This window comes from Meleagris gallopavo, chromosome 6 (genome assembly GCF_905368555.1).
Source record: "Meleagris gallopavo chromosome 6, MGAL_WU_HG_1.1, whole genome shotgun sequence".
NCBI lineage: Eukaryota > Metazoa > Chordata > Aves > Galliformes > Phasianidae > Meleagris > Meleagris gallopavo.
Window position 1 is genome coordinate 48,535,952 of NC_139409.1, and position 26,248 is coordinate 48,562,199.

Here is a 26,248-nt window from a genome sequence, read left to right on the forward strand (position 1 = left end):
ATTCAGTAAATGTTCAGCCTCTAGAACATCACAGTTTGGAAGACCAAAGAAAACAGGTATGCTCACATGTTTTCTAAATGCATAAAAATCAACACAGAAGCTATGCTCAATTTTGAAAACATCAGCAACATCAAGTCTTGTCTTCGATGTTTTCACGGAGTATCACATACAGTTCTCATGGTACATGCCCTCTCATGCCCTTCATGAAACTGACAAGTTCACTGATACTGGGAAGAACAGAAATGACTCCTGCATCATCAAATTTCTCAATTTAGTATTGGTAACAATTAATAAGCCTCTAATTATCAGTAATCATATCACAGCAGTATTTAAACTAGCTCTGTTATTTACTGTTTCAGATGGAAATCCATGTTGGCAGACCAGCAGTAATTGCTGGCTAGGTGTTTGTTTTTCCCCTGTAGTGAGTATGAATTTGAACAAGACTGACGGGGTATGTATTGAAATGTATTGAAATTCATGGGAGTTCTAGAAATGGATTTTTCAAGTTATCATTTCTGGGTCTTTAGAGACTATGCAAGTTTTTGAAATGTGTTTTGCTTAGGCAGAACAAATGCCTCCAGTTCACCTGAATTTTCCTCATTCTTCTTTATTAAAAAAAAAAAACATTTTCTACCCATGCTTGAGACACAGAGATGAACACCCCCCCGCTGACCCACATAGAGCACAATGGAGCCAGTGGTCTCCTCACTGTTTCTCAGTCCATCCCTAGAATTAAAACACCACTGTATACATTATCTCAGCTTACTTCACAACAGGCCAGTCTCTTTTGTTGAGTTTCCACTTACCTGTGTGGGTGACTTAGGCCGGGCTGGTGCTGGAGATGCTGGTGCCAGCATGTGATTGGGACTAGCAGTAGGGCTAGGAAGGGGAGAGACCTCCTCTGGTGGTGATGGTGTTTTTGCAATGCGGAGTGGACCTGAATCACTGGGCAAGAATCAAAGTAATGGTCAGGACATACACATTATGCTAATTTATTACCTTGGTAATTTGAATAGTTGAAAGCCAGTGAGCACAAAAGGTGATATACAGCGGAGATGAACCAGATCATTATATAATCACTAAAATTAAAACTGCAATTATATATAATCAAAATTCAGTGATCTATAGTTTCAAACAACATTTTAATTTTTGAGTGACCTTTATTTTTGGAACATCTACTGCATCTGTTTACCTGATTATTATAACTTGATGGAGACTCAATTCCTGCATTTTTCTTTTTTTTTTCTTCTAAATTTGAAATGATGTTTTATGTATAAGTTTGTAACCATCATAAAATGGGAGCTGGAATTACTGCCTTCATTTCACACAGTTCTCAAAATAAAAGGCTTTAAAGATAAAAAATCCCAGAAGATGACATGCCAATGAATAATGCAAATAACACTAAAAGCTCAGCAACTTCAGGAAGGTTTCAATAAACCAAAACACAAACGAGATTATTATATAGCTGTAACTATTTAGATGGGCAACTCACCACAACTATAAACAAGCAGTAGTCAAGAGACTTCAGCAGAGCTCTGCTGATACTAAGAAAAGATCTGATGAAGTCCTGTCCTGTAAAAGGATTTGTTCTTTCTGAGAAAGGACCTGATGCAAACACTGGGACATACTCAGCTACTTAGAAATGCTGAAAGCTTACAACTCAGGGAGGCTATAATCTACAGCATTCAACAGTCACAGTACTTGGTAAGAGAAGAGCGAGTCCTACACATATTTAGCAAGAACAGAAGCACTACATGATGGAGGGAACCACGCCATAAACATGTTCCTAACACAGGTGCAAGAAAAAATAATTCCTTGGAAAGGGCAAAGTTCACACTCACCACCTCTTTCTGTGGAAATATTAAAGAAGAAAAAATAAGCAGTTATTAAGAAATTTCTTTCCTAGGTACAATATTTGTCTTCAAGATAGAATATTCAGTAGCATATAAATTTTTAAGATGGTACTCTATTTTTATATGGTACTCTAAAGGAAAGATAATGTACTTGTCTAGTATCTATTTCTCACATATTTAAAAAGGAAAACTGTTTCATCTCAAAAAGGCTCATTCCTGAGTAATATTGTAGAGCACTATAAAAATAATAAAACTCAAAATTTGTCTTGAATCTCACGTAAGGCTCTGTGAACAATATACCAAAAATGCTACACTGTGTATGAGCTGTCAATTTCACAGAAACAAAAAAAGCAAACACAACAAACCACCACTTAGGGCTGATGACCTATAACTAAAACTTTCTCACTTGGGATGCAGCAGAGCTCAAATAAAAGAGTAACACAGTAAGTAAAAAAATTTTTAAAAGGCATTTTTAAATAAGGATGTTACAAAGCATTAATCTATGCCTAGTCATTTGCAGCTAGAATCCTATTATTTTTTTCTCACTGATGGGAAGAAAAATTCAGTGATAACAAGAACGTGTGCATGCTGGGCACAGTCTAAGAGATACATGTGGCCAAATACTTGTTTATTACAAAAATTACTTTAAGTTTCCAATATTATATCATTTTTTATCCCATAACAGTATTTTATGAATGTCTATGGGAGATGTAGCCATCCTACAGGGACTGGAAATGGTGCTAAATGAGGTGTCAGCTCAGGGAGTAAGTGTGTATGATCGCAGATTAACACTGAACTAATCCAATACGAAAATTTTGGACACATTCTTAATATCATAGTTCTATATTTTGCAGTAGGATGGAAGCTCAAATATTTTTTGTCCTTTTAAAATGAGATAAAAAGAAATATAGAAATGTCAGCCATATGTCTGAGGCAGATGTTGTGCTCTTGGACAGTCTTAATTGTTGCTAATGTGAGCCTGGCTTGAGGGCAAATTAACAGTAGCCATAACATTGTTCTGACTGCTTCTGGATGAGCTAGGATTGGCTTGAAATTTGGGACTTATGCATTCGCTCTAATTATCACTATGTTTTGATAATTTATAACTATACTTTTATAATTACAATCTTTTCTGCCTATCATTATTACAGTACTGAGATCAAATTCTGTCAGAAAGGCTTTGCTCTTTGCAAGTAAAAAAATCAGAAATAGTGCACTGGCTTCCAATGAACTTAAGAAAGCACTATCTGATTTTAAGCTTTCTTGGTTTTGCTTTTATTTTAAGGCAAGATTGCCCTTGGAAGTCATTAAAAATATGGCATTTCGTGACATTCATCTTACTTCGGCTTTTCAGCTTTTATGATATACTCAGATCATATTTCCTGACTTTTCCCCATGAGCAGAGGAGACAAAGCATTACGTAGAAAGGTCAAGATTCTCACCTAATCACACGCCTTTAGGTGCTAAAAACACATCTAATATTTCAAGGCCTTAAAAATATTCTGAGAGTTAAACTCAGAACATTACTCAGAATAAACTCACCGAAGGCTAACCACTTAAGAGTAAATGGACTACATACTAAGCAGGTGCAAACTGGTATTCTGTGCTACAATGAAATAGGGTAAATTGCAACAACAGAAAATATTGTCCTTTTTCTTTTTTAGAATGGAAAATAAGTAGGTGATGAAGAAAATTCTGCAGCTTCACTTATGTTGAAAACAGCAACAACCAAGGGTACTTTCATCTACCCTCGTGAAAGAAGAAACCCAGTAACTGGGTTGTATGGCAAACACTATATATTATGTAGGTGCTTACTTCACGTGCTGAAATCCACAAATCTTACTGCAATGCAATTCACTAAAATAAGAACCAAAGTCACCTTGGTGCCCCTTGAATGGTGAAGGCCTTGTCTGCATGCTGATCTCCCAGCTTCGTCATCACTTCATACAGTTTGTGACATAGCTGAGAAAATAAAACACTTGTCTGAGTTTAGATGAAGCATTACAGCTGTGATTAAAAACATAGCTGATAAATCCGGTCTGGTTACTGCTCTCATTTCTTTAAAATTGTAAATAGTTCCTTCCAAAAAATAAGCAGTGCTATACATAACAAAAGTCTAAGTGGAAACCTATTGAAATGCATAGAAATGCTCTCAAAGATAACAGTTTTTTAAAAAAACTGGTTTTCAGAGAACAAGTTTCTAAATGTGACTTAGTGCTGTCAGCTTTCTGATAGAGAAATGTGTAGCAGAGATGATTCCTGCTCTCCCCTCAAAAGCCTGATCTCAACTTGCATGGGACTTTGGTCAAACAAGTTTTCCATGCCACTTGGCTTCCTGTAAGTTAATAGGTTATATAGATAACACACTCCCAATTAGTAAGGTATTTAATGCATTCAAAAGATCCTTATTGAAACTGCGTATTTGCCTATAGTGACAGATCTAATGTTGCATTTCTGACAATGGATGTAATGGCCCTGAAGGGTATAATTGACACATTTCTCATGTACTGATTAAAGCAATGAGATGCTTAGCAATTGGGTGTGGAAAAATGCTGTAGGCAAAGTGTGCTAGGAAGAATGGAGAAGATATTAAAATAAAAATGTATTTTAATGTTGCAGTAATAGCATTATTGTTGCTACTATATTATGGACCATTTACTAAGATTGCATGGGTTCTTAAGGAGAGTACAAAAAAGGCAAGTAGGAACCAATACGAAGATTATAGTACAAATCTGGATCTAGGGCAACTTTTGATCTGCTGCTGCTAGTTTTTTATTGCTGTGTTACATTTGTTTGCTGTTATGCATAGCACATACTCCATTATACATGAGACATTCATTTTACTTACTAAAGCTATTTCCTTGTGAAACTTGGCTTCAAGGCTGGATACATTTTTGAAGGTGTTCACATAAAAGCCAACTCGCCTATGGAAGATGGCACAAGGAAAGGAGAAAGAGAATAAAGAATGGGGATAGCAGAGACACAAAAGAAAGTGAATTAGTTTTTTTCCAGACCACAAGCAGAATCCTTGACTACTGTTCTCAGCAAAGCATAACACTGGGTTGAACATCAAAACTTCAAACTTATTGTTCCTTACTATTTCTGTTTGTGTTTCACACTGCATAGAGCAATCGAGTTGCAAGTAGCCCACAGCAGAGGACTTCAGTTTGTTTAAGTGCATCTAAGTGATGCTGGGTGTGTTTTGGGACAGCTATAAGGTATACCTCCCAGGGGTAGATGTCTCATGCTCAGTCTACCCTAATGAAACCAATCCTGAAATATACGCAGATGAAAGAAATTAATTTCTAATACAGACATTTTTCCACGTGCATTCAAAAATCTGCCTTCTCAGGGTGAGTGTTTGTATGTCCTCCATACATTTTAAAAGTAAGGGGCGCTGCCTTAGGTTATGGATTATTCTTTCTCCTATTTAAAACTTTCAAGCGCAATTTCTCCAAGCTTTTACTAGCCAAAATCATCTTTGGCATAAGAATAAGATTGCAGTATGTCAACACAATGAATCTTTTTCTTCCTGAATTACTGTGATATTTAAAAATATGACCATGAAAGCATTTGCTATCTAAAGCACAGTTTCTAAACTATGCATATTACTCAAATTAAATTTTATCTTTCTCTGAGAGAAGTTAGTGGGCAATATATATTAAAATAAGAGGGCCTTTACTCTAAATAATATGCAGTTTTATCTTTTGCAAGCCCGTAAAACAAGCATCGCAAAGAGCAAAGAAGTTTTTCAGCCTGAACTAGGCAGAAACACAGCAGGAGAACTCTCTAGTGATCTCAAATTTAACAGGAATTAATTTAGAAGGCAGAGAAGACAAAGTATACATCAGTAATTCACAACATAATTTCACTCCAGACTGCCATTCGTTAAAGGACACGGTGCACTAATGAGATGCTTATTTCCATATTGTCTTTGTTCTCCTGCTCATTTTGTGTGCAATTTCTGTATAAATGCAGTCCATAGGTACACATCCCAAACGGATGATCAATTCCATCGAGTGCCTTTACATCAAGAACATATTCAGTGCAAAACTATGAAATAATTATATGAAATAATATATATTTATATATATATTATATTTTATATATATATAAATATTATATAAACTATGAAGTAATTATAATTAAATATTGCTTTTCCTTTCTTACACTACTTCGGTAGTATTTTTTAGAAGACTGGAAACAACAGTTGCCATTAAATCTTTATACCTTTGTAAATGTCTTTGCTTTAACACATTTTACAGAGAAAATGACCTATAAATAAACTAATTGCAAATCTTCTGGAACAGTGTGTGACTGCTCTATATGGTTGCTCTATATATTTGAACCTTTATCAACAAGTGGCTCTTTTTTTTTGTTGAAAGGATCAGGTATCTAGCATCACGGTTTCTGAGAAGGGTGATGGAAGCAGTGGGTTTGAGTCATGATTTGCCATTTTGTGCTCTGCCAGAGTTCTTTATCCAGAAAAAATGAAATATTTTTTGCACCTTATAACAAAATGTGACAAAGAATTTTAAGTACTGAGATATACTGAAAGAAATAAGCATAAGTACTTTTACAAGAAATATAATAATTTTCAATCATTATAAGGCATTTTGCTGTAATGATTTCAAAAGATGACAGATGGAATTTCAAAGACTTTCTAGCAGCTTGTTAAAATCCCCTCATTCCCTTTCCTTAGTCTCCCCTTAGGCCTCTAAGGCAATATCTGCCGAGGCTTACCGTGACCACAGAGATGGCAATTCTTCTTGCAAATCAGTGTTAAACTCTTCAAACACTTTCTGTGCTTTCTGAAACTCTTCTTCTGCCTAAAACAAAAACAGAGTGACTTCTCCTATCACTGTAATACAGAGTAAAACCTGGAAAAACTGTTTCTGTCACAAAGTGGGATTTTTTTTTTTTTTTGGTGACTCAATTTGAATTTTTATTGACAAAGTATGTAATTTAGTCACAGATAACAAAGGCCAACACAGGGCTTGCTGTCTCCTAAATCGCATCAAAAGATAAAGTTTTAGGAGTGAGTCAAACAGGACTCACTCCTAAAATCAGCTGTGTTCCCTTCCCATCCACCAAAATACTTAAAATGCTTCTATCCTTAAGGATAATCTCTCACTAGTTCTGAAAGAGGAAAAAGAAGAGAAACTTCATGCTAAGTCTCTGCACAGAACTGGAGTTCTCAAAGTCATCAGCCAGCATCCTTTCCAGTGCACTACCTTGGTAATCCTGCCTTCGTCTTTTCTTTTGGAGCTCTGCAGGGCTTCTAGATGATGCCTTGCACTGTCGTAGTCCACTAGCTTTCTGCTTCGTTTTGCAATACGTGTCTGCACAGAGATAAAAACGAAAGTCAGTACAATTCACTTCTTTTTCAAGTTATTTTGCCTATGTAGTCATTTAACATAACAGTACCAATTCTCCTTCGTCTGCCATTCAATACCAGCTTACTATAATGTCACTAAAGAACACTGGCATGCAAAAAGAGAGAAACTAACAATCTTATTTTAAAGAAGAAATATGTATACAGATGGTTTGAAAGGCTGTTCTGTGGGTGTGGTGAGGTAACAATGTTATGCAAGACTTATCTCATTCTCCAGAATAAGTGGACCTGTTAAACTCATGGTAACACTGTCCTTTTACCTTATATATAGTGTGCAAATTTAATGAATAGTTAACAGAGTGTTTTTAGAGTAGGAAAAATTTTTAAAATGTAGTTCTCAATACAGTTGCTCTGGTGCAGAAGTTAGATATAATATAGAAGGAACTTTTAACATGAAAAAAATGTCCTCCGTTACAAGCTGGCTTTACAAAGTTCCATATTACAAGTGAGTTTTTCAGGCTGATGTAGCAGCCTGTCTGAAATTGAGTATCAGTAACATAGGGATTTTTTTTCCTGATGTAAATAGCAAAGGAAATGGCTGTAGGATAACTGACTGATTCTAAATCCCCACAAAGAATTTCCAGTTTTGTCCATATAGTGACATGAAAATACAAATGCTTCTACCTCACACTTCTAATGAATCTTTATCCTCATTTAACAACCATCTCCTTGAACTCTACACCAGGAATGATCGGTGAGAAGCTAGAATCCGAATTAACAGTACCACAAAATTTTACTGCAGCTAATTACAAGCCAGGAACCATAATGTAGTTAAGAGAAAGTTATTTAGATACCCACAGGTGTATCTAGTCAATAACAAAAGGCCTGCTTTTCATGTTATCATTTGTCTGGCATTTTAACAGCTGAAGAACTTGATTTGTCCCTGTGAAAGTCAGTGAGAATTGTCTCATAGCAAATAAAAATGGAACAGGAAAAAACATTGTAAATTTTTGTTTGTAGGCTAATTTACATACAAATCCTACAGCATGAAAATTATTTTGGAAAATGAGTGCAGACGGATGCCAAAGATTAGTTTACATAACAAGACTGGGTTCACTGCAGAAACAAATGACCCTCCCCATTTTTGTGTTTGTGTGTGAAATCTAATTCTATGTTTATTTTATGACTCAACAGTGACTGGTGATATTTACAAATTCTCCATTGTAGGTAAGCATTACTGTACTTTGATATCAGGAAATTGTCCTAGATATGTATCCAAAGTCAACAACGACCCATCCACAAGTTTTTGATGGAAGTCTTCCCAAAGTTCATCACATTTCTGTAAAGACAGATTGAAAGAGAGAAAAAAAAAAAATGCGCTTAATAGTTTAATTCCACTTCAAAAGTAGGGGAAATACACCCATAAATGGTAAATATTAATATTTCTGAAGTTTTAAAGTGTTCTTTTTATGGCAATTCTTCAGAATGCAGCTATAAAGTAAACAAAAAATTGCAACTTGGTATTGCAAGCTTTAATTAATAGCAAAAAAGAAGTGCTAGTTCAAAAATTAGGGTTTTTTTTCCCCCCATTTTTTTCAGATAGTAAATGTTTTGTGAAAATAAGGGTATCATGTATTCAAGGTCTTCCTCAAGATTTCAGATTCCTGAGGATTACCGCTGCCGAATCTGAAGTGGCCGTAGCATGGAGTGTGCTCACTGATGATAAACTTTCCTTACAGAGAAAGGAAGGACAACTAAAAAAGTAAATAAAAGAAAAAAGTGAGATTCTGATCAGCAAGTTTTTCTAAGCTTAGTTTGGGGTTTGAAATTTGGATTGTCCTGTGTGGAGCAGGGAGATGGGCTCAGTGATCCTTGCAGGGAGATGGGCTCAGTGATCCTTGAGGGTCCCTTTCAACTTAGGATACTCTATGATTTTTAAAATAAAACTTGTGGAGATTCACTCTAAGAAAGGTCCGTAGTTCTACCCCATAACCTTTGTGCCATTAAGGTGCATCTGATGAAATGTCTGGTTTACAGACTGAACTCTACCTCCCACTGCTAGAAAACTGGCATTACAGATCTGAAAGTTACCAACAAGCAGAACAAACAAATCAATCCCAGAAGCTATAGCAATTTTCCCCAGTCCTCTTTGCAGCTTCTGGGCAGCTCTCCTTGGTAGCTTTCAGTTTTTTAAGAACATGTTAGCGCAGCTGATGTGACAAGGAACCCAGGGACAGCTGGATGCAATTCCTTGCCAAAAGCAAAATCCTATTACATAGGTACAAAGGTCTCCAGGTCCTGGATTCTCAGCTAAGCAAGTCATTAGCATGTGTTAAACATCCTGTTCCCCTTCTCTCTTTGCACATTTCAAAATTTTCCTTTGATGGGAGGGAGGCTAAAGGGGGCTATTATCCTCAAGTCAAGTCCAAAAGCTATTCCCTGGTGTTTACTTTATCGTGAACCACCACAGGGCACATTGCAAATGCTGTGTGATGTCAGCATTCCACTCATTTTCTATACCCTAATAGAGTCTCTAAGGGATTATCACAATCTATTAATCATACTTATAAAATACCTCATTTATTAAGGCAATATATAATCATGGTGGTGTACAGAATAGCACAGCATTAGATGGTAGAAAGCAACCATGAGTCCTGTGTGTTTGCATCTTGTTGGTATGTATGTTAGACAAATTAAGATTATGGAGGTTTTCTGAAAGCTAATGGGACCAAAAACATTGGTCCTTTAGGCCATCATCTTTCCTTCCAGGCAGAACTAGGTCATTTTGATGGACCCCTCTTTGAATAATTATTTATATCTGACTGCACAAATAAGCCGTTCTTATTCCAGGTTGAGAGGTGCATAAATTTGCACTTCTGGTCATACTGGGAGAAATCCAGAAGCAACAATTTTGTAATATTGCCCACATGAGTCCCTTATTAAGATGATAGATCTGTCATTTATCCTTATACTTATTAGAGACAACACAAAATTTTGGTCCTTGCATGTGCGATTACAAATTTCCGAGTGTAAAATCTAATAGTCTGCAGACACACAGTGAAGTGCTACAGCAAGATGCAGTAGCAAATCATCCAGCCATTTAATCTAAGTGGATATAAATGACGTGGTATCTCTTCTTACATGTTTGGACATTGAGTGTTTTTAAAATCAAAAATATGTCATGCCTTCAATAGCAGGAAAAGGTAGAAGAAGCCACAGACAAGAAAGCAATCATTCAGCCGATTTGGGAAGACTGCTTTATCTTCCAGTTTCTTGTTTATCATATTATCCAGGAGGCCTTGCACACTGAACATCACATGATTTAAAGTTACGTTGGTAATGTTTAGAGCTTTCTTGTCACTACCAGCACTTCTGCTGACAGAATTCCCTCAGAATTAAGGATTTTTACTTAAGCAATTGAAAGTACCTCATGTTAGACTCCCTCATGTCTTCTAGAAAAGCCTGTATTTCTCTAATCATTGGAGGAAGCTAGACAAGGCTGTAGAGAGTAGCACAAACTGGTCCATCAGATGCTATGAGGACCAATTCTGGTCATGGTAATGCTGACCTCAGAAGGAGCTTATGCCAACTACTTCATAAAACTGACAATGCAAATAGGGCTTCTAGTAAGGAGGAGGTACACTTCACAAGATCAATAATTTCTATGCTCAGAAAATTTGATTTCTCACACAATATAGAAGTAAGGGAGATTTCAGATGTACTCTTCTACTTGATAGCTCAGATGAATCAATTTGCAGTGGAAATACTACTTCTTTCATCTGGCTACATATCTTACCTCACCAATCATTTTCACATCTTCTCGTCCATACCAGTCTGGCTCATACACTTCATGGAGAGACTCGGTAAGCTTTTTTGAGGCATCTTGCATCCCTGTAATTAAACAGAAAAAGGAATACGTAGGTGCAAACTACAAGAAATAGTTGATAAATAGCTTCATTTTAATCTATGTGTACTCACTATACTATTCCCTCTGGCATGCTTAGAATGCAATTTTCAAGAGCTGAAACAAAACCTTTATGATCAATCAACTCACCCAGGCTAGTGAAAATCTCCTTCATGTCAGAATTATCCCATATTTATGGATGAGAAAAATCCTATTAGATTAGGAATTTCATTTGCTGTTCTGAAATAAATCTATTGGAACATGAAAACAACATGGAGGGTTGTCCTGTCCCTGAAGACATTTAATACCTACTTGAAAGACCATCACAGAGAAGCCAAACAAATAGCAGCATGTCTGATTATTCTCAGCTCTTCCATCCTACAGGATAGTTTCCTAGCTTGTCCACAATGAGTCCATGTCTGCCTGCGTGCAAGATGAAGCATTTCCAGGGCTGGGTGATTAAATGGTAGAGATTTATGGGAACTGCTGTATCTGATCTCATATAAGACTCTAAGTTCAGGATCAGTAACTTTAAAATGACAATTTTGTTTCAACTTCTTTACGAAGTCTAAACGGTGACTACTAAATATTTTTCACAGAATCACAGCACGTCAGGGTTTGGAAGGGACCTCAAAAGATCATCTAGTCCAATCCCCCTGCCGGAGCAGGAACACCAAGATTAGGTCATCCAGAAACGTGTCCAGCTGGGTTTTGAATGTTTCCAGAGAACACCCCACAACCTCTCTGGGCAGCCTGTAAATTTTTGTCCTGGCATTACCTTTAAGCAAAAACTAAAAATTACTCCAAGTCTGTTCGTTGCAGCACATCTGTGCTTTCTTGAAAATATCTCCAGTGTTATTCATAGAATTGCTTGCTCAGGTTGGAACAGAACTTAAAGATCATCAAGTCCAACTGCAACAGTAGTTTTTTAATCCGATTTTCAGATTAAACTGCTAAGTGGCAAGATTTAGTGTCAATAGCTCTGTTTTCTTCACAAATAAATATTTAGGAGCAGAAGATAATTCACTTGGAACTTGTATGTCTAGAGGAGCAGTTTTGACATTGTCAGTTGCTATTCCAACAAGCACTCCAAAACACACATTCAGGATACGAGAGGAAAGTAAATGCAAGACTGCACACTTCCTAATGTAGAAATGGTAGGAAAAAAGAGTATGGAAAATGTTGTAAGTAGACGGCTGTCCCTCAAGGGAGGGAAGGGGGGAGAATACTTACAAAGAAAGGGAACCATGAGTTCAGATGGTACAGATTTTCAGCCCTTAATCAAATGGTGCTCTGCCAAACTGGAATATTTAATTTTTTTCAGGGGTTTTGGTGGAGGTGCTTCTGAACGACAGAACTCAGCTTGAAGAATTTGTACAACATAAGGATTTAAGACACATTTCTTCCTTCTCTTCTTTGTGGTAAATATTAAGAATAATTTGTCAAGTGCTCGGAAAGAATTACTGAACAGAGGTGTTTTTTTTTTTTTTGTTTGTTTTATTTTTTCTCTTTTGTATGGCAGATTACACTAAAACACAGATAACATATTTTTTCCCAGAGAGCACTCATAAAAAATCTTTTTTAATGTCACTATGAATTAACAAACTCAGGAGGTGAGGCAAAAGCAGCACAGTATTAAGAAGGCTGTGCTCTGTCCACTCAGGGCAAACACACAAGCTAGGAAGGTCTGCACATCCCTGCACATCACCTGATCCTTTCTGATACCTGAACTTCTGCCCTTCAGGACGCTGCACTCTAAATCTGCAGCTTATGTTCTGGTGGCAGCCTGCTAGCACAGCTTTCCCCTAATCTCTCCTGCAATCTGCATTCAGCTCAGTCATGGGCTTGCCTTGCGTAGAGCACCTTTACATACACAAGCTTTGTTAAATACTTCGTTATTTGATAAATACTACAGCACTGGAGCATGTATCTCTTAGGAGAACAAGTAAAAGACACTTAACAGCCCTTTCTTGAGGGACATCAGCTTACACCAACTTCTACATTTCCTTCACTTCTGAGAATCTGCAGGCTTTCAGTCAAGCATATTCCCTGCAAAAAGCATCAGACAAATCCAGCTGCAGTGTGAAGCAGATGCACATAGCAACATTTGTCTCCCTTGGTCAGAAAGCTTCAGTATGAAATTCCCAAAGGACAAGATCACCCAGGCTACTATTTTCCTACTAAATCTATACTGTGCTTACTACTATTTCTCAAAGGAATGCAGAGGTGAGTACTAACTCAGTGCCTTCTCATTCTTTTTTGTGCCTACAGGTATAAACTTACAACGTTCAAAGAATTTTTCATTTTGGCTGACTTTCACATTGAATATTTCTTACACACAGATACCTTTTATGTATTAATCACCACTAAAGTTAAGAGGATTAGTGTCATCCATAGACTGCAGGCTGTCTCTCTCTGCTGTTTTCAGCTGCAGTCACTGAGAAAGATAAATTGTTTAGAGCAAGTCATGAAGGCACTATGAAATGTGAAAATATTTTTTACTGCTGGTGAACACTTAGAATTTTATATTTAATATCAACTGTTTCATTAAGTACTACTTCTTGATAATTAAATCACTTAATAACCAGAAATAATTGAATCATTCAGGAAAAAATGATGCTAAATAATTCCATTGCTGAAGTTTGAGACACTTGAGTGAAATATTATCTCTTTCTTTGGAAAAGAGCCTCTGTTCCTGGACTCCTAGAGGCACGATATGCAGTAGGGATCCTCAGAGGATGTATGTACAGGTGTTCCCATCAGTGCCCTAGGGATGGAAGAGAGCAGGTGACTTTCCTATCACAGTTCCAACATACTCAAGTTCCCGTGGAGACTGAGATTGGCCTGGGAACCCATGCTAATTTCAGGACCAAAATACTGTGGCATCTCTTCATGTCCCGGCAGGGAAATCTAGGCAGGATTAAGGAGAAAATTCCATTTTCCTAAATAAACAAAGCATCTTATTCTGGCTTTATATTTTAATATTTTATTATTTGAGTGGAGAAGAGAACATTATGTAAGGTTCTCCAAGGAAATGGTCTTGCCATTTTTGCTCATTTCTCATTAGAATTTTCACTAGAACAACTCAATCACTTCATAATTCATTGCTAAACTTCGCAGAAAGATGATGAATAGTTTTATTACTTCCCAAGAAAAAAAATGATTGATTTTAAGATTTGTCTGAAGGATATCTGTAATTTTGTCAGCCACAGACTGACAACTAGGTAGTAAAACTGCTTACAGCCCTTCAGAATCTCCACTTCTCTCCCTATAAACCAGTTACTACTTTACACTACATCAAGCTACTTGAAAAATACTCTATTTTATGAAGCAGGATTCCTTTCCACCTCTGTCAGCTTGTTAACTTCAGGCAAATCCCGGGATATATCTACTCATCTGCGCTTGTACTTGCAAAGAGCTTATGGTAGAAACTGGGAGGCTGATTTAGGGTTTCTTCAACTACAAGCCTGTAAAACTTCTGAAATCTCCTACAGCTCTAAAAAGCACAAAAAAGTATCATGGAGTAGAGAATCCAGATGCATGTTGCCAAGGAGATAGGAAGAGGCAAAGACTGAGGCATGAGATGACTACAGCTACGGGAGGTAGCACACAGCTTTGTCAGTACAAACACAACTGATGCGTAGCAGACACGAAACTACCATGCAGGTTAAATAAAGTAGCACATATAAACCACTCAGATTTACAACAGCTTCATTCTATGCTTCCACTGGGTCCTTAAGTAACAAGTAGTAAAGGCAAGACTGAACTGAGACTAAGAAGCGCATCTGAGTTACGGATGGAGTCTGAATACAGCAAAAATTCTGTTTAAGAATGTGTGCTAATAAACCCCAGAAAATGTTAGATAGATTAGAACAAAGGGGTAAAGGGCTCTACGAAGGCTCCTTTGCTTAAATTTTGGACAGATCTTACACTTTCAGTTTCCAATATTCAGTCACTCAAAAGTCACGCTGCAAAATGGCAATTTTTACTAGAGCTGACAACATTCCAGCTTCATAAAATGCATTTAATTGGAGAAAGGTTAGCTATTTTGCCATTCTTTGAAACACTCTAAAATGAACCCTATAAAGTGAAATGCTTTTCTTCCATCTGTAAGAACACAAAGATGCATTTATATGATCAACCTCCTTCCCTGCAAAATGAACTCCTGATCACAGTGTACTTTCAAAGCCCAGATGTCCTTTATACTGAAATACCACTCAGGACCTGAATATCTGTAGTGGAGGTTCCTATGCTTTTCTGAGTAGACACCTCAAAATTTTTGATGGTGTCTATTCTTGAAAGAATAGCAATTGTAGATATTTTCCAATTATCTCTGCCACCCAAAATCTGAAGGGGTTTTCACCGCTGAGCTCATAAGCTTTGAGGATGCCCCAGAGCTGTGTATCAAGGAGTGCTGCCCTGGGCTGTTGTCCCAATTTCCAGCAGAAATGCGTTCCAGCATATGTGCCAAAGATGATCACCAGTGGCTTGTTGGCTTTGGAGAACAACATTTTTAGGCTGTTATGAGCTGCTTATGACTGGGTCTTTTTTAGGACAGAAAGATAACAAGGTGTTAGCAAGCACTTTACATTCCCAGGGAGAAAGACATTTTCAAATATGATCTTACAGGCTGTGAGAAGAGAAAGATGGGGAACAGAAAAGCACAGCTAAAAAGGCAAAACTTGCACAGTGAAAAAATTCACATGAAGTTAAAAGTAAAACTCGGTGGAAAGAATAGCCCACTATAGAGTAAGCCAGCAAAAGGATCACTAATGCACAAAGTGCGAGGGCAAGAAGAGAGTCAGAGAAAAAGAACATGAAATGTGGGGAGGAAGGTTGTTGTCACCAACATGGAAATTGAAGCAGCATGTAAACAGTCAGCCTACATGACAGAGAAGCCATCTGGCCAAACAGCCTCATCACACGGCTTCTGGCTATGCATACATCTGATAATGTGTGTGGGGAATGGAATGACAGAAAAATTAGAATATAAAATCAGTGTCCAATGGGTCCCAAATAAATGAAGAATGTTGAAATTCCTTTCAACCTCCTTCCACCAAAAAAAACCCCACCAAAACCGAACACTGTGTAAATCCCTACAAGGAGAATTACCTCTTGTCTGGTACAGGCTTTCCCTTTTCCAGCCCATGCAGCAAATAATAGAAAATCAAAGATATTAAGCTACTGCTTTGCTCTCCATCCTACACTTCCCATGGAAAGGAGCTTCTCTGCTTGTTAATGGCTTCCACAGATGTCGGAACTGGTTTATAACATTTTTCCCGCAGGACTGGGGTCAGGCTAAAAATAAGTATGCATACAGATTTTCTTTATTTATCTCAAGAAGTTATTAACGAATCTACAAATGTCACAAACTCTTATTCCTTTTCATTTAGGACCTTGCTTCCATCTCCTCTGAAAATTAGTGGGATGACAGAGAACAATTGCTGTGTATAGTACTAAATTGAGTATGCTGGATTTATGAGCATCCACTAGGATTTAAACAGCTCTTTACTTATTCTCTGATATTTAATCACTGAGCTTCTGTTACTTGGATCTTTATTATTAAGAGATCACATCCTATTTTCAATTAAAAAAAATATAATTTTGAAAAAAAAATAAAAAATAGATCCATCAGTCAGAAGCTAACAAGAAATCACAACGTCTTAGGGAACACGAATTCAGAAAGAGAAGACCTATCATCCAAATAGTAACACCAGGAAATGTAAGGAAACCTGGAAACCTGCGAGGGATCTCTTGCTTTGCATGGAGTATTTTGTACTATAGCATTTAAAAGATGAGTAATGTATAGATTTTGTTGGGGCTCCAGGCGGCAGATTTGCACACAAAGGACAGTTGAGAATAAGCCATGAGTGCAAGACTATGTATGCACATGAGTTGTCATCAGAAGAAGCAGAAACTCTAGCAACAGATTAAACAGCCCATGCCAGATCCAAAACAGAAAAGTAGATTATTAATGACTAAAGCAGTTGTACTTGTCCTTGCCTTTGTATATCTTAAATAGGAATATTTATCTCAATTTTATCAAATTTGCTTCATGAAAACAACTTAAAACATAAAAACTCACCTTTAATGGCTGCTAAATATCCTCTCAGCTCTCTCTGGAGCCTGGAACCCTCTGCCTGGAAAAGAAAACGAACAGATAAGAAAGACATCTAGTAAGTAAAAAAGACATTACAGTTATGTTATTGCAAATAAGTTTCAGTTACATTTTACACAGATACAGTATGCCAGACTTACAAAAAAAAGAGCTGGAATTGCTTCCTGATGAATAGTGTTACATGATGTAAGTATGTAAGATGCAACTAACAGGCCACCAAATGTATTCCGTATGCTAAAATTTCTGGTTTTGTTTTACCAGTTACTTGGATGGAGAAGAATTCCAGTCAAAGAACAACAGATATATTTTACAGCTGCAGTCTACTTCAAGTCAACCTGGCTAATGTCCTCAGAAGGACAAAGAAGTATAACCAAGAACACTGTCCTCCCTTTTGAAACCACTCAAAACGAGGCCATACTAGATTTACAGAAAGTCCATGCCCTTACATACATGGCTTATTATTTTTTGAACAGTATTCCAGATGTTGTAATACTTTGCAAGCATATAGCTCCTAAAAAAACCAGTAGTGTTAGTAATTACGTTTAGTTTGGCTACAGCAGTTTGCAGTGAAGTCTCAACTGTTTCTTTGGCAAATGCATCAAAAGGATCTTTCTTTATCTGATACCAATAGTCTTTTAAAAACTCAAGACTAAAGGGCAGAAAACAGACTGCTCTACTTCATCTCTGACTGCATCGCAATTTGGACTTCACAACTCATAGGATTAAAAGTAAATTCTGTACTAAACTATAGCACATAACTTCACTGCTACAAAGCTGCCCTCCAGGACACTCTCAGAAGTCTGACGATTTTGGAAACCATCTATGCTTATTACCTATCAATATCCTTAAAAGTGCTCATTTAAGTGCTCAGAATCTATAAGAACATCATCCCGCAGTCACATTTTCTCACATACAGCTACGCCATATGGAATCAGCTGCAAAATATGAGCGATGGTTTGGGAATTTTTTCTCATGTTTTTCATGTGAGAGTTAGACCTCAAAAGGATGTGTGTGTGAATACAACAGGAGGCAGAGTCTCAACTGGTATGAACTGTTGTGACTCTACCGAAGCCAAAGGACTTCTGATGTCAGTAGAGCACTTATCATTAGTGCCAGCAATGGTCAGGGCATTCAGAGGCAGAGAATCGTAACAAACTCAGATTGAAAGTGATCATCTTGGTCTTTCTCAAAAAATACTCACTTGCACAGACTGCACGCACATTGCAACACACAGGTTACATATGTGCCAACTCACTTGCCTGTCCCTGTCTACAGGGAAATGAAGGCCTTTATATCTGAGAATCAAATGTCCCTAGCTTGCAATGTACCAGAAGAGAGCACATGCTTTACAGCCTTGGAAATACTAGATCAGGAAAAGGCACTTATGGATTTTACAAAATGAAGGCAGCTTTCACACTAATTTTATCTCTAGAAAAACTTTTTAAACCTAAATTAATTAATCAGTTAAATTCCGAACACAGGAAAAGACCCATCAGGATGATGTTAGGGAAGATGTAGAGTGATGGTAAAAGCACAGGAGTGCCCACTCATCTGCCTTTGGTTTAGGACTACTTTCGGTGCTCCAAGGAAAGGCAAACCCTTCCCTTGCTTCAGGACTGGAGTTGCACATCAAGGAAGGGGTCAGACAGGTACTGGTTGCAGTAATCAGGGAATTAAACCCCAGATTTAATGGTTTACAACACAACAGAGAGTAAGTTTTAAGAGCAGTGGTATCTCGATATTGTGTCCCTTATGAAAATATACACACATACATCTTCATATTGGTTAGTAAAAAGTACCATCCTCACAAGTAGCAGCACATGTTATTGTCCTATGTAACACTGTAACATCCTAATGCACTGCGGAGGCAATCTTTTCTCTACTTCTTTCCATGCTGGAAAGGGAGGCAGAGAGGTGGCAGAAGTCGACACTGACAGGGAGGAAAGGAGATGACTGAGTTTCTCACTGGAAGACGTGAAGATGGGTATCTGTAAGCACACAACAGAAAGAAGAGGAAGCTCTCCTTTCGTACATGGCATTCTCCTTCTGGGAAGATACCTTGTGCTTTGGAATCATGCAAAGGCACAGAATTATCTTTCCAATTTGTATGTTCTCTAGCATGAATGCTTTTATAGCCTCTTGGGAAGAGAACGGGAAGTAGGTTCAGCAACTAGATTCTTCATCATGGTTCAGCTGAACATGTACCCTGATGGTAACAATTTTTTAGTTATTAAAGATTTCTGATGTTTTGGAACCAGTAAACAGCAGCTAGAACATTCTGAACTCTGTTATCTGCCTTTAATTCTGTTATCTGCCTTTAATTCCATTAAAAGCCCTGTACACACACATGACATTGCATCACTAAGAGTTATTCTATAGTAAGCTAGTTAGTTTACAACAAATGGCATGCAGTGGCCACAGATCACTCAAACACTGTTTATAACTGGACTGCTGTAGCATTCTGCTCCTGCTGTCCTGAATCACTGAGAGATCTTTTGGGCTTCGTTAGTGTTACGAGTCATCAGCAATCACTGCTTAGGAGAATGTAGAAGAAGAAGTCAAGAAGCAGTAAAACAGGATGCAAATATTGTGCAATAAGTTCTGCTGCAAATTCTGGCAATTCATTCAAAAGAATAATTTTGAACGTGGGTCTCTATAAGCCTCTTATTAGTAAGTCACAAAGCTGTTTGAATATATAGGCTACATAGAGCCATATGAAATTTCCTTCATCAGCAAATATTGTATGACACATCACATTAAAGCACCCACAGACAAGGGCCAGCTTTCATTGAATTTGAAAGCAAACCTCTCAATTGCAGTGGTTACAAAATTACACTTTTCGATTAAAAAAAAAAAAAACAAATACAAATTTGCATAAGAAATCCTTGGCCCTGAGAATCTTGCAAAATGTGCTTCTGCTCTACACATTTTGCAACAGTAAGCTCCCTATTAGTAAAGGTCATGCACTTCTATCACCTAACAGAATAATCATTGATCACAGAATGAAAATACTGCATTGATGGCTTTGCATCCCTTGCAATTCATCACGTACAGATCATAAAAAATACTGATTTTAAGACTGTGCATATTCAGTGCAATTTCTAAGTTTCCTATATATTTAATTTTCCCCCTTACTGATACAATCTTTCTCCATTTTTGATCTATCAGATGAAGGCTTGTGGTGGCTCTGAAACCACAGCCTGAAATTTCTTCATTGAAGCTGTCACTTTCATTAATAGAGATGAAGCATTGTGAAGGAGAAAGAAAAAAACAGATGTCATTCTGCAGATGTTGTGTTGCTCTGAAATGAGATTTCCCAAGACAGCTCTGTAGCTTCATTTATTATTTCATAATTTGCTTTATTTGTTTTACATGATGCAGCAAAATGAGTCAGAGTATCATAATATGCAAGAAAAGTCCAGGGAGATATCTTGATAGTGTACATAATAGCAAATTTCTCATGGTCTGGTTGTTTGAGAACAGCAGACACTTCTCATCAGATGCCAGCAACAGAAACCAAGAGTTCCTACCTCACCTGGTCAAACTCAATATGCAGATTCCCAAAAGTCTGTCAAGCAATCCAGGTAGTCTTTACAAATGAGTGGTGGGGTGTGCTGACCACCTAAAACATCTCTTACTAGAAAAATCAGCAGAGCTCTCTCCAAGCAACAATTTCTTATTTTGAACATTACAGCACAGAGTCAGTACTGCCTGTCAGATGCTCTTTTCTGTCTGCTCTTACTATGTGATCAGTACTATGCTGCTGGTAGAGACACGATTACCCAGTGAGATAAGGAGGGTCAGTATTTCAGGAGCATCTGTTGTCTGCAGTCACAGCTCTTACAGACTTTTACAGAAGCATTAAGCACTTTCAGCAACACTGATTTCTCAGAATGTATATTTTTGGTCTTATTTTATTAAAGAACAGTACTTAGGTATGTCTTAGTACTGGAATTAAGATATTTATAGCACAGTCACCATAGGTTGAAAGAGTGAAAAGGCCTGTAAAAACTTTCAAATACTAACACCGTAAAAAACAAGGTTTGTGTCTTTACTAGCTTATGCATCAGAAAAATTGTTTCCACTCAGAAATTAATGGCCACGTTGTCTGCACTTAAGCTGGAATTGGACGACCTATTGGGAGGCTCATTCACTTACAGCTTTCCAGGCAGAACAGAAGACTATGATTTTTCCATCATGTCACATACAGGATATAAACACAATACATCTTTAATAGAAAGGTCAAAACAGTGTGTGCTTGATACCAAAATCAAATAAATCTCTCCACTTTAGCTGAAAGCTGATGCTGAGGCTGGAGCACTAACTTGTCCCATAGAAATGCAGAACAGGTAATTATTAATGCAGCTCAGATACTGGAATTTCAGCACTAACACACTGGGGAAACTGTTCATATGGAAGCATTATTTGTATCAGCTGTCAGAGACCCTCTAGTGCAATGTGCAGTTATTAGCTGCAATGTACAGCATGGCTGTCACTCTGTTTGCAAACAGGTAAGTAGTATCTACTTGATGGGTCTTATAGGGAAAAGTATAAATGCAGAGGTCTGTGTAATTAAGTGAAGCTTGACAATTAAAGAGACTACTTAGATGCTTCCATAATTCAGTATGAAATAGAACTGAGTACTATTGTACCCTATTTAATTGTTTTTCTCCCCTCTGTAGTTCCTAGAATTGTCTTTCAAATTTAAGCTTTTTTTTTTCTCAAGTAAATATATTCCTTCTTTTCTCTTTCTAACAGCTGTGAAACAACTGGTATTCAAACTACTTGTCCAGTGCATTGAAAACTGAGTTTTTTTGGTATGCCAGTACCTACCAAAATTGTGGTCACCACCAAGAAGGTTCAAGAGCAAGAATTCAATCACTCTTAATCAGTAATGAAGTGACAACATGAGTGAAAGGAAACTGCACCAAATCAATCATGCTCCTCAAAGAGCTTGGACTAATCCAAAAAGTATCAACTTTATAGGTAAATGCCAACATCCCCTGCCCCACAATAGCAGTGGTACCCAACAGATCAAATAAGAAAACTCACTGCCTGCTGCAATGCTCTAACTATCATTTTACTTTTGACTCTCGCTGCTAAAACCAATTCTCACTGCTTCAGATGAAGACAGAGCGGAGAATTCTTGGTGCCCTCCCTAAACAACAACCCAAACCTTTTGCTTTCAATTTCCAGTACCTCACAACTAAACATCTCCCTTCTCAAGCTAGGATTCTGTCTTCATATCTATTACCTCACCCTACAATCATACTCACGTTCCCTAATTAGAGCTCAAACTAATGTTTTCAGTGGATGTTTTGGGCATGCAAGGTCAGCAAGCGTAGTCTACAAGAATATGGATAGAAGTATTGTATTCATACAGACTTTCTGTTTGAAGATTTTCTATACATACGCACATTTTCTGAAAACAGCACTTTCAGATGCATATTAATTTTCTGAAAACAGCCTACAGATGCATATTAATAACTGTATTTACAAGTGACATATATAAGCTATGTATTAACAGGTCTAGTAGAAAACTGTTCAGAACCATTTATAGTCAACTGGATGGTGCTCTGTTGGTGCACTGAATTACAGAGGTCAGCTGTGTCAACTTTCTCCAGGACCGGTTATTTCAAAGGGTTCCCAAAAAAAACACAGACCAGTCTGCTTCAAAAATAGTCAGAAAGAACTTGATAATTCAACCTCACATCCTGGGAGAAAACAATTCTCACATTTACCACAGCTGCAGAGGCATAATTGGTTAAATCCAAGGGGCAGTCGGAAGCAGCCCAGTGTGACTGCAGTTTAGACTTTAGATTTGGAGCAATCAATAGGCAGAATTGAAAAAGCATAACATAAGATCAGCCACTCTGTCCTTTCCAGTGGAGAATTACTTGGAAGGGATCTGGGCTGCTCCTGCAGAGATAATTTTGTAGCATAGAACACAGCACTTCACCTTCCTGAGAATCCTATCTGACTAGAAATTAGTGAGGTTCAGATTTAACTGCATGCTCTCTCTCTTTTTATTCTGGGAAAAATACCCTTTTGTTTGTAAGATAATTATTAAACATGCATTTTAAGATGAAATAGTAATCAGTGCAGAACATCCTCCCACAAGCCCAGAATAATCTGCACATTGTTTTATGGTACTTGGCTTTGTGGTCATCTAGTATCTGAAGTGGACCTTAGGATGGCCCCCGAAAAGACGTCAGTCAGACAAAGTCCCTCAGAACACAGCTTGCAAATACTTCTAGGCTTACAGAAACAAAAGCTCCCTTCCACGAGTGCAGATGGAGTTTTCATGTGTCCAGTTTATTTTGGGGGATCAGGGACATCATTTGGCATCAACTTTGTTTAGCAGTGGAGCCTCCCAGGGGGAGAGGTGTAGTGATCCACCTCAAGTTGTAGCTCAGCAATTATTAAAAATCCCCTACAGTTTACCGTGGGACTCCACAGACAACTAAGGAAACCTGCATACGAGCTAAGGGAAAACGGACTCTTCCAGTGAGAGTAATTTTAAAACTTGCACTTTTCATTTATTGCCCAGATTATTTTTTCTAAAGCCTATGCGCCACATCAGTAAAATGAGGGGTTTGAAGGGTAGACATGAGGTGCATAAGATGATTAATAGATATATGGGATGCATGGATACATATAGCTTCCAAAAGAAAGAAGGTTTTGCAGAACAGGTTGAATTTCTTGTGAAATGTTTTCATCGTGCTCTTCATTCAACCCCAGATCAAGACACCTGTGACTGCCTACACGAGTTGAGTGCCCCTCCTCCTCTCAGAGCTAATACAGATCTCTTTGATGCAGTCTATGGAGTCAGAAGGACAATTAAATCCTAAAGTCAAGACCATTCACTCAGCACAGCTCCCTAGTGTCTTTTGGGACACCTTGCAACACATCCACAAACACAACTGATCCTAAAGGAGACTCCTAGCTTTGTGGGATGGTGTTGGGGAGTCAGGGAGGGGTCTCACAAATGGCAGTGGGTGCTGACATTTAGAGAACACTAATTCACACTCCTCATGGCAACCAAGAGGGCTACGCCAGGAGCCACAAGTGAAATGAGGGTTCACTAACGCACCTCCAACCAAGAAGGGGATGAGTTAGATCCAGACGCTGCCTAGAAGATCCATCTGGCAGCAGCAGGAGACACAGCTGGGATGTATGTCCAGAGCCCTTGTGAGAAGCAGGACTAGGGACTGCATTTCTACAATATGGTTCGGGGTGGCAATAGATGGCTGGGTATGAGCTCAAATAGGACTTCTGGGTCCAAATGAAGGGCTGTGTGTCCTGAGTGGGATTGATTAGGGCCATTAAGGCTATGGATGCCCCCGGAAACATGATGGGTTGCCATCTTGGACCTTCTGATAACATTGCCTGGTTCAACACAAACAAAGTCAAATACAGATACCTAGATTCAGGGATTGCAATCTGGGAGTGGGTGAGCCTCCAGTGACAGAGTTCAGCTACCAAAACATGTCCCTGGAGATGCCAAGGTGTGCTTGAGAGGACCACAGAGGCAAGCCTAATGCCTGTGTGTAGGCCATGAATGTCATCTGTGCTGTCTTAGGTCACAGAATCACAGAATGGCCAGGGTAGGAAGGGACCTCAAGGATTACGAATCTCCAACTCCCCTGCCACATGCACAAACCTCCACATTTAATACCAGACCAGGCTGCCCAGGGCCCCATCCAACCTGGCCTTGAACACTTCCAGGGATGGATGGGGCATCCACAGCCTCTTTGAGTAGCCTGATCCAGCGCTGGAAGTTCTGTAAAGAACTTCCCCCTGACATCCAACCTAAATCTTCCCTCATTAATGAATAATAAAAAGTTAGTGATATGTCTGACATGAAAAGAATACTTCAGCATCTGTTAACTGCCCCACCAAACAGCTTTAAGTCAATGTCATGCCACAGCTATTAGGCAGCTAAGCAAACTTTCATGAAATGAAGAACACAGCATTTGAATTGTTACCAATTCCACCCACAGAGCAGCTCCTACTGTGAGGTGCACATTAAGTAAAGCAGGCCACACTTCTGCTTGCTCAACAGAAACAAAAATACCTCTTAATTTTCACCAAATTCTATAAACCACCAACAGCAGCACTCGACAATATTTGCTTTACTCTGACAATATTTCATGGGCAGATGCTTTTTTTTATAGCGGCAACTGGTGTACCTCTGTGTGTACATATACAATATATAATATTAATAGTTTAAACACTAAAACATTTTCAACTGTAGTCTATAAAATAAAATAAATCTCATAACTATGTAGGGAAAAATGATGAGAGTAAATATTCACAGATATGAAAGAGAATACTGATGCTTTACAAGTGCTGAGTCATTAAAATATAGTAGGGAATAAGAAAATTCCTACTGAACTTCCTGACAAAAAAAAAGTGCAAGATGCAGTTGCTTGAATGATGATATCTATACTTAAATATAGAGAGAAATTTTGGACTTGAAGATATTTTCACAGAGTAGAGAATTTTGCAGGAACTGCCTTTTTTTTTTTTTTTTTTTTGCCTGAACTTCAAGGTCAATTAAGGGGCTGAGAACATCCACAATTAGCTGTGGAGAAAGAAACACATAAGTCTCAAGTAAATTCTTGCAATACACTGAAAATCGGTGCCACACAAGTTTATATAAGGTCCACAAGTTTTGTTTCTATGTGGCAATTTCCTGTTCACAACTTAAGTGGAAGGTGAATAGCAGTTTTACTCACTGCTAAAAATCAAATGTTTTTGGTGTTTTTTTGTTTTTTTTGTGTTTTTTTTTTTTAAGCTGCAGCAGCTTACTGCTTCTGACAGGAAAATCTGGAGGCTCTCTAGAGCCACTGTTCTCTCCAGACATGGGATGACTCAGTTTCTCCATGATGATTCATCTGGTAATTCAGCTCTGAGTTCCACGCCGAAAGGGGGGCTCTTATCCAGCTGTACTCAAATAGAGATGGGAATGGACCACAGGGCAGCTTAAATGATGCTATCCTAAATAAAGTTATATTGATCTTCTGGATGTACCC

The 26,248-nt window shown here is 38.0% G+C and overlaps 1 protein-coding gene across 5 annotated transcripts in view; it reads right to left on the reverse strand.

Annotated features, from left to right (window-relative positions):
- The window catches only part of LOC104911596 (amphiphysin), a 104,417-nt gene that overhangs the window by 31,179 nt on the left and 46,990 nt on the right, over positions 1 to 26,248 (reverse strand). For all 5 annotated transcript variants that reach the window (XM_085226667.1, XM_085226666.1, XM_085226669.1 and 2 more), the window contains exons 3-10: positions 17,178 to 17,232; positions 10,985 to 11,079; positions 8,432 to 8,527; positions 7,088 to 7,195; positions 6,597 to 6,682; positions 4,702 to 4,777; positions 3,733 to 3,815; positions 807 to 945 (exon numbers count right to left, since the gene is read on the reverse strand). In XM_085226667.1, coding sequence (XP_085082793.1) covers positions 807 to 945; positions 3,733 to 3,815; positions 4,702 to 4,777; positions 6,597 to 6,682; positions 7,088 to 7,195; positions 8,432 to 8,527; positions 10,985 to 11,079; positions 17,178 to 17,232 — 738 coding nt within the window. The remainder of the gene's footprint in view (positions 1 to 806; positions 946 to 3,732; positions 3,816 to 4,701; positions 4,778 to 6,596; positions 6,683 to 7,087; positions 7,196 to 8,431; positions 8,528 to 10,984; positions 11,080 to 17,177; positions 17,233 to 26,248) is intronic.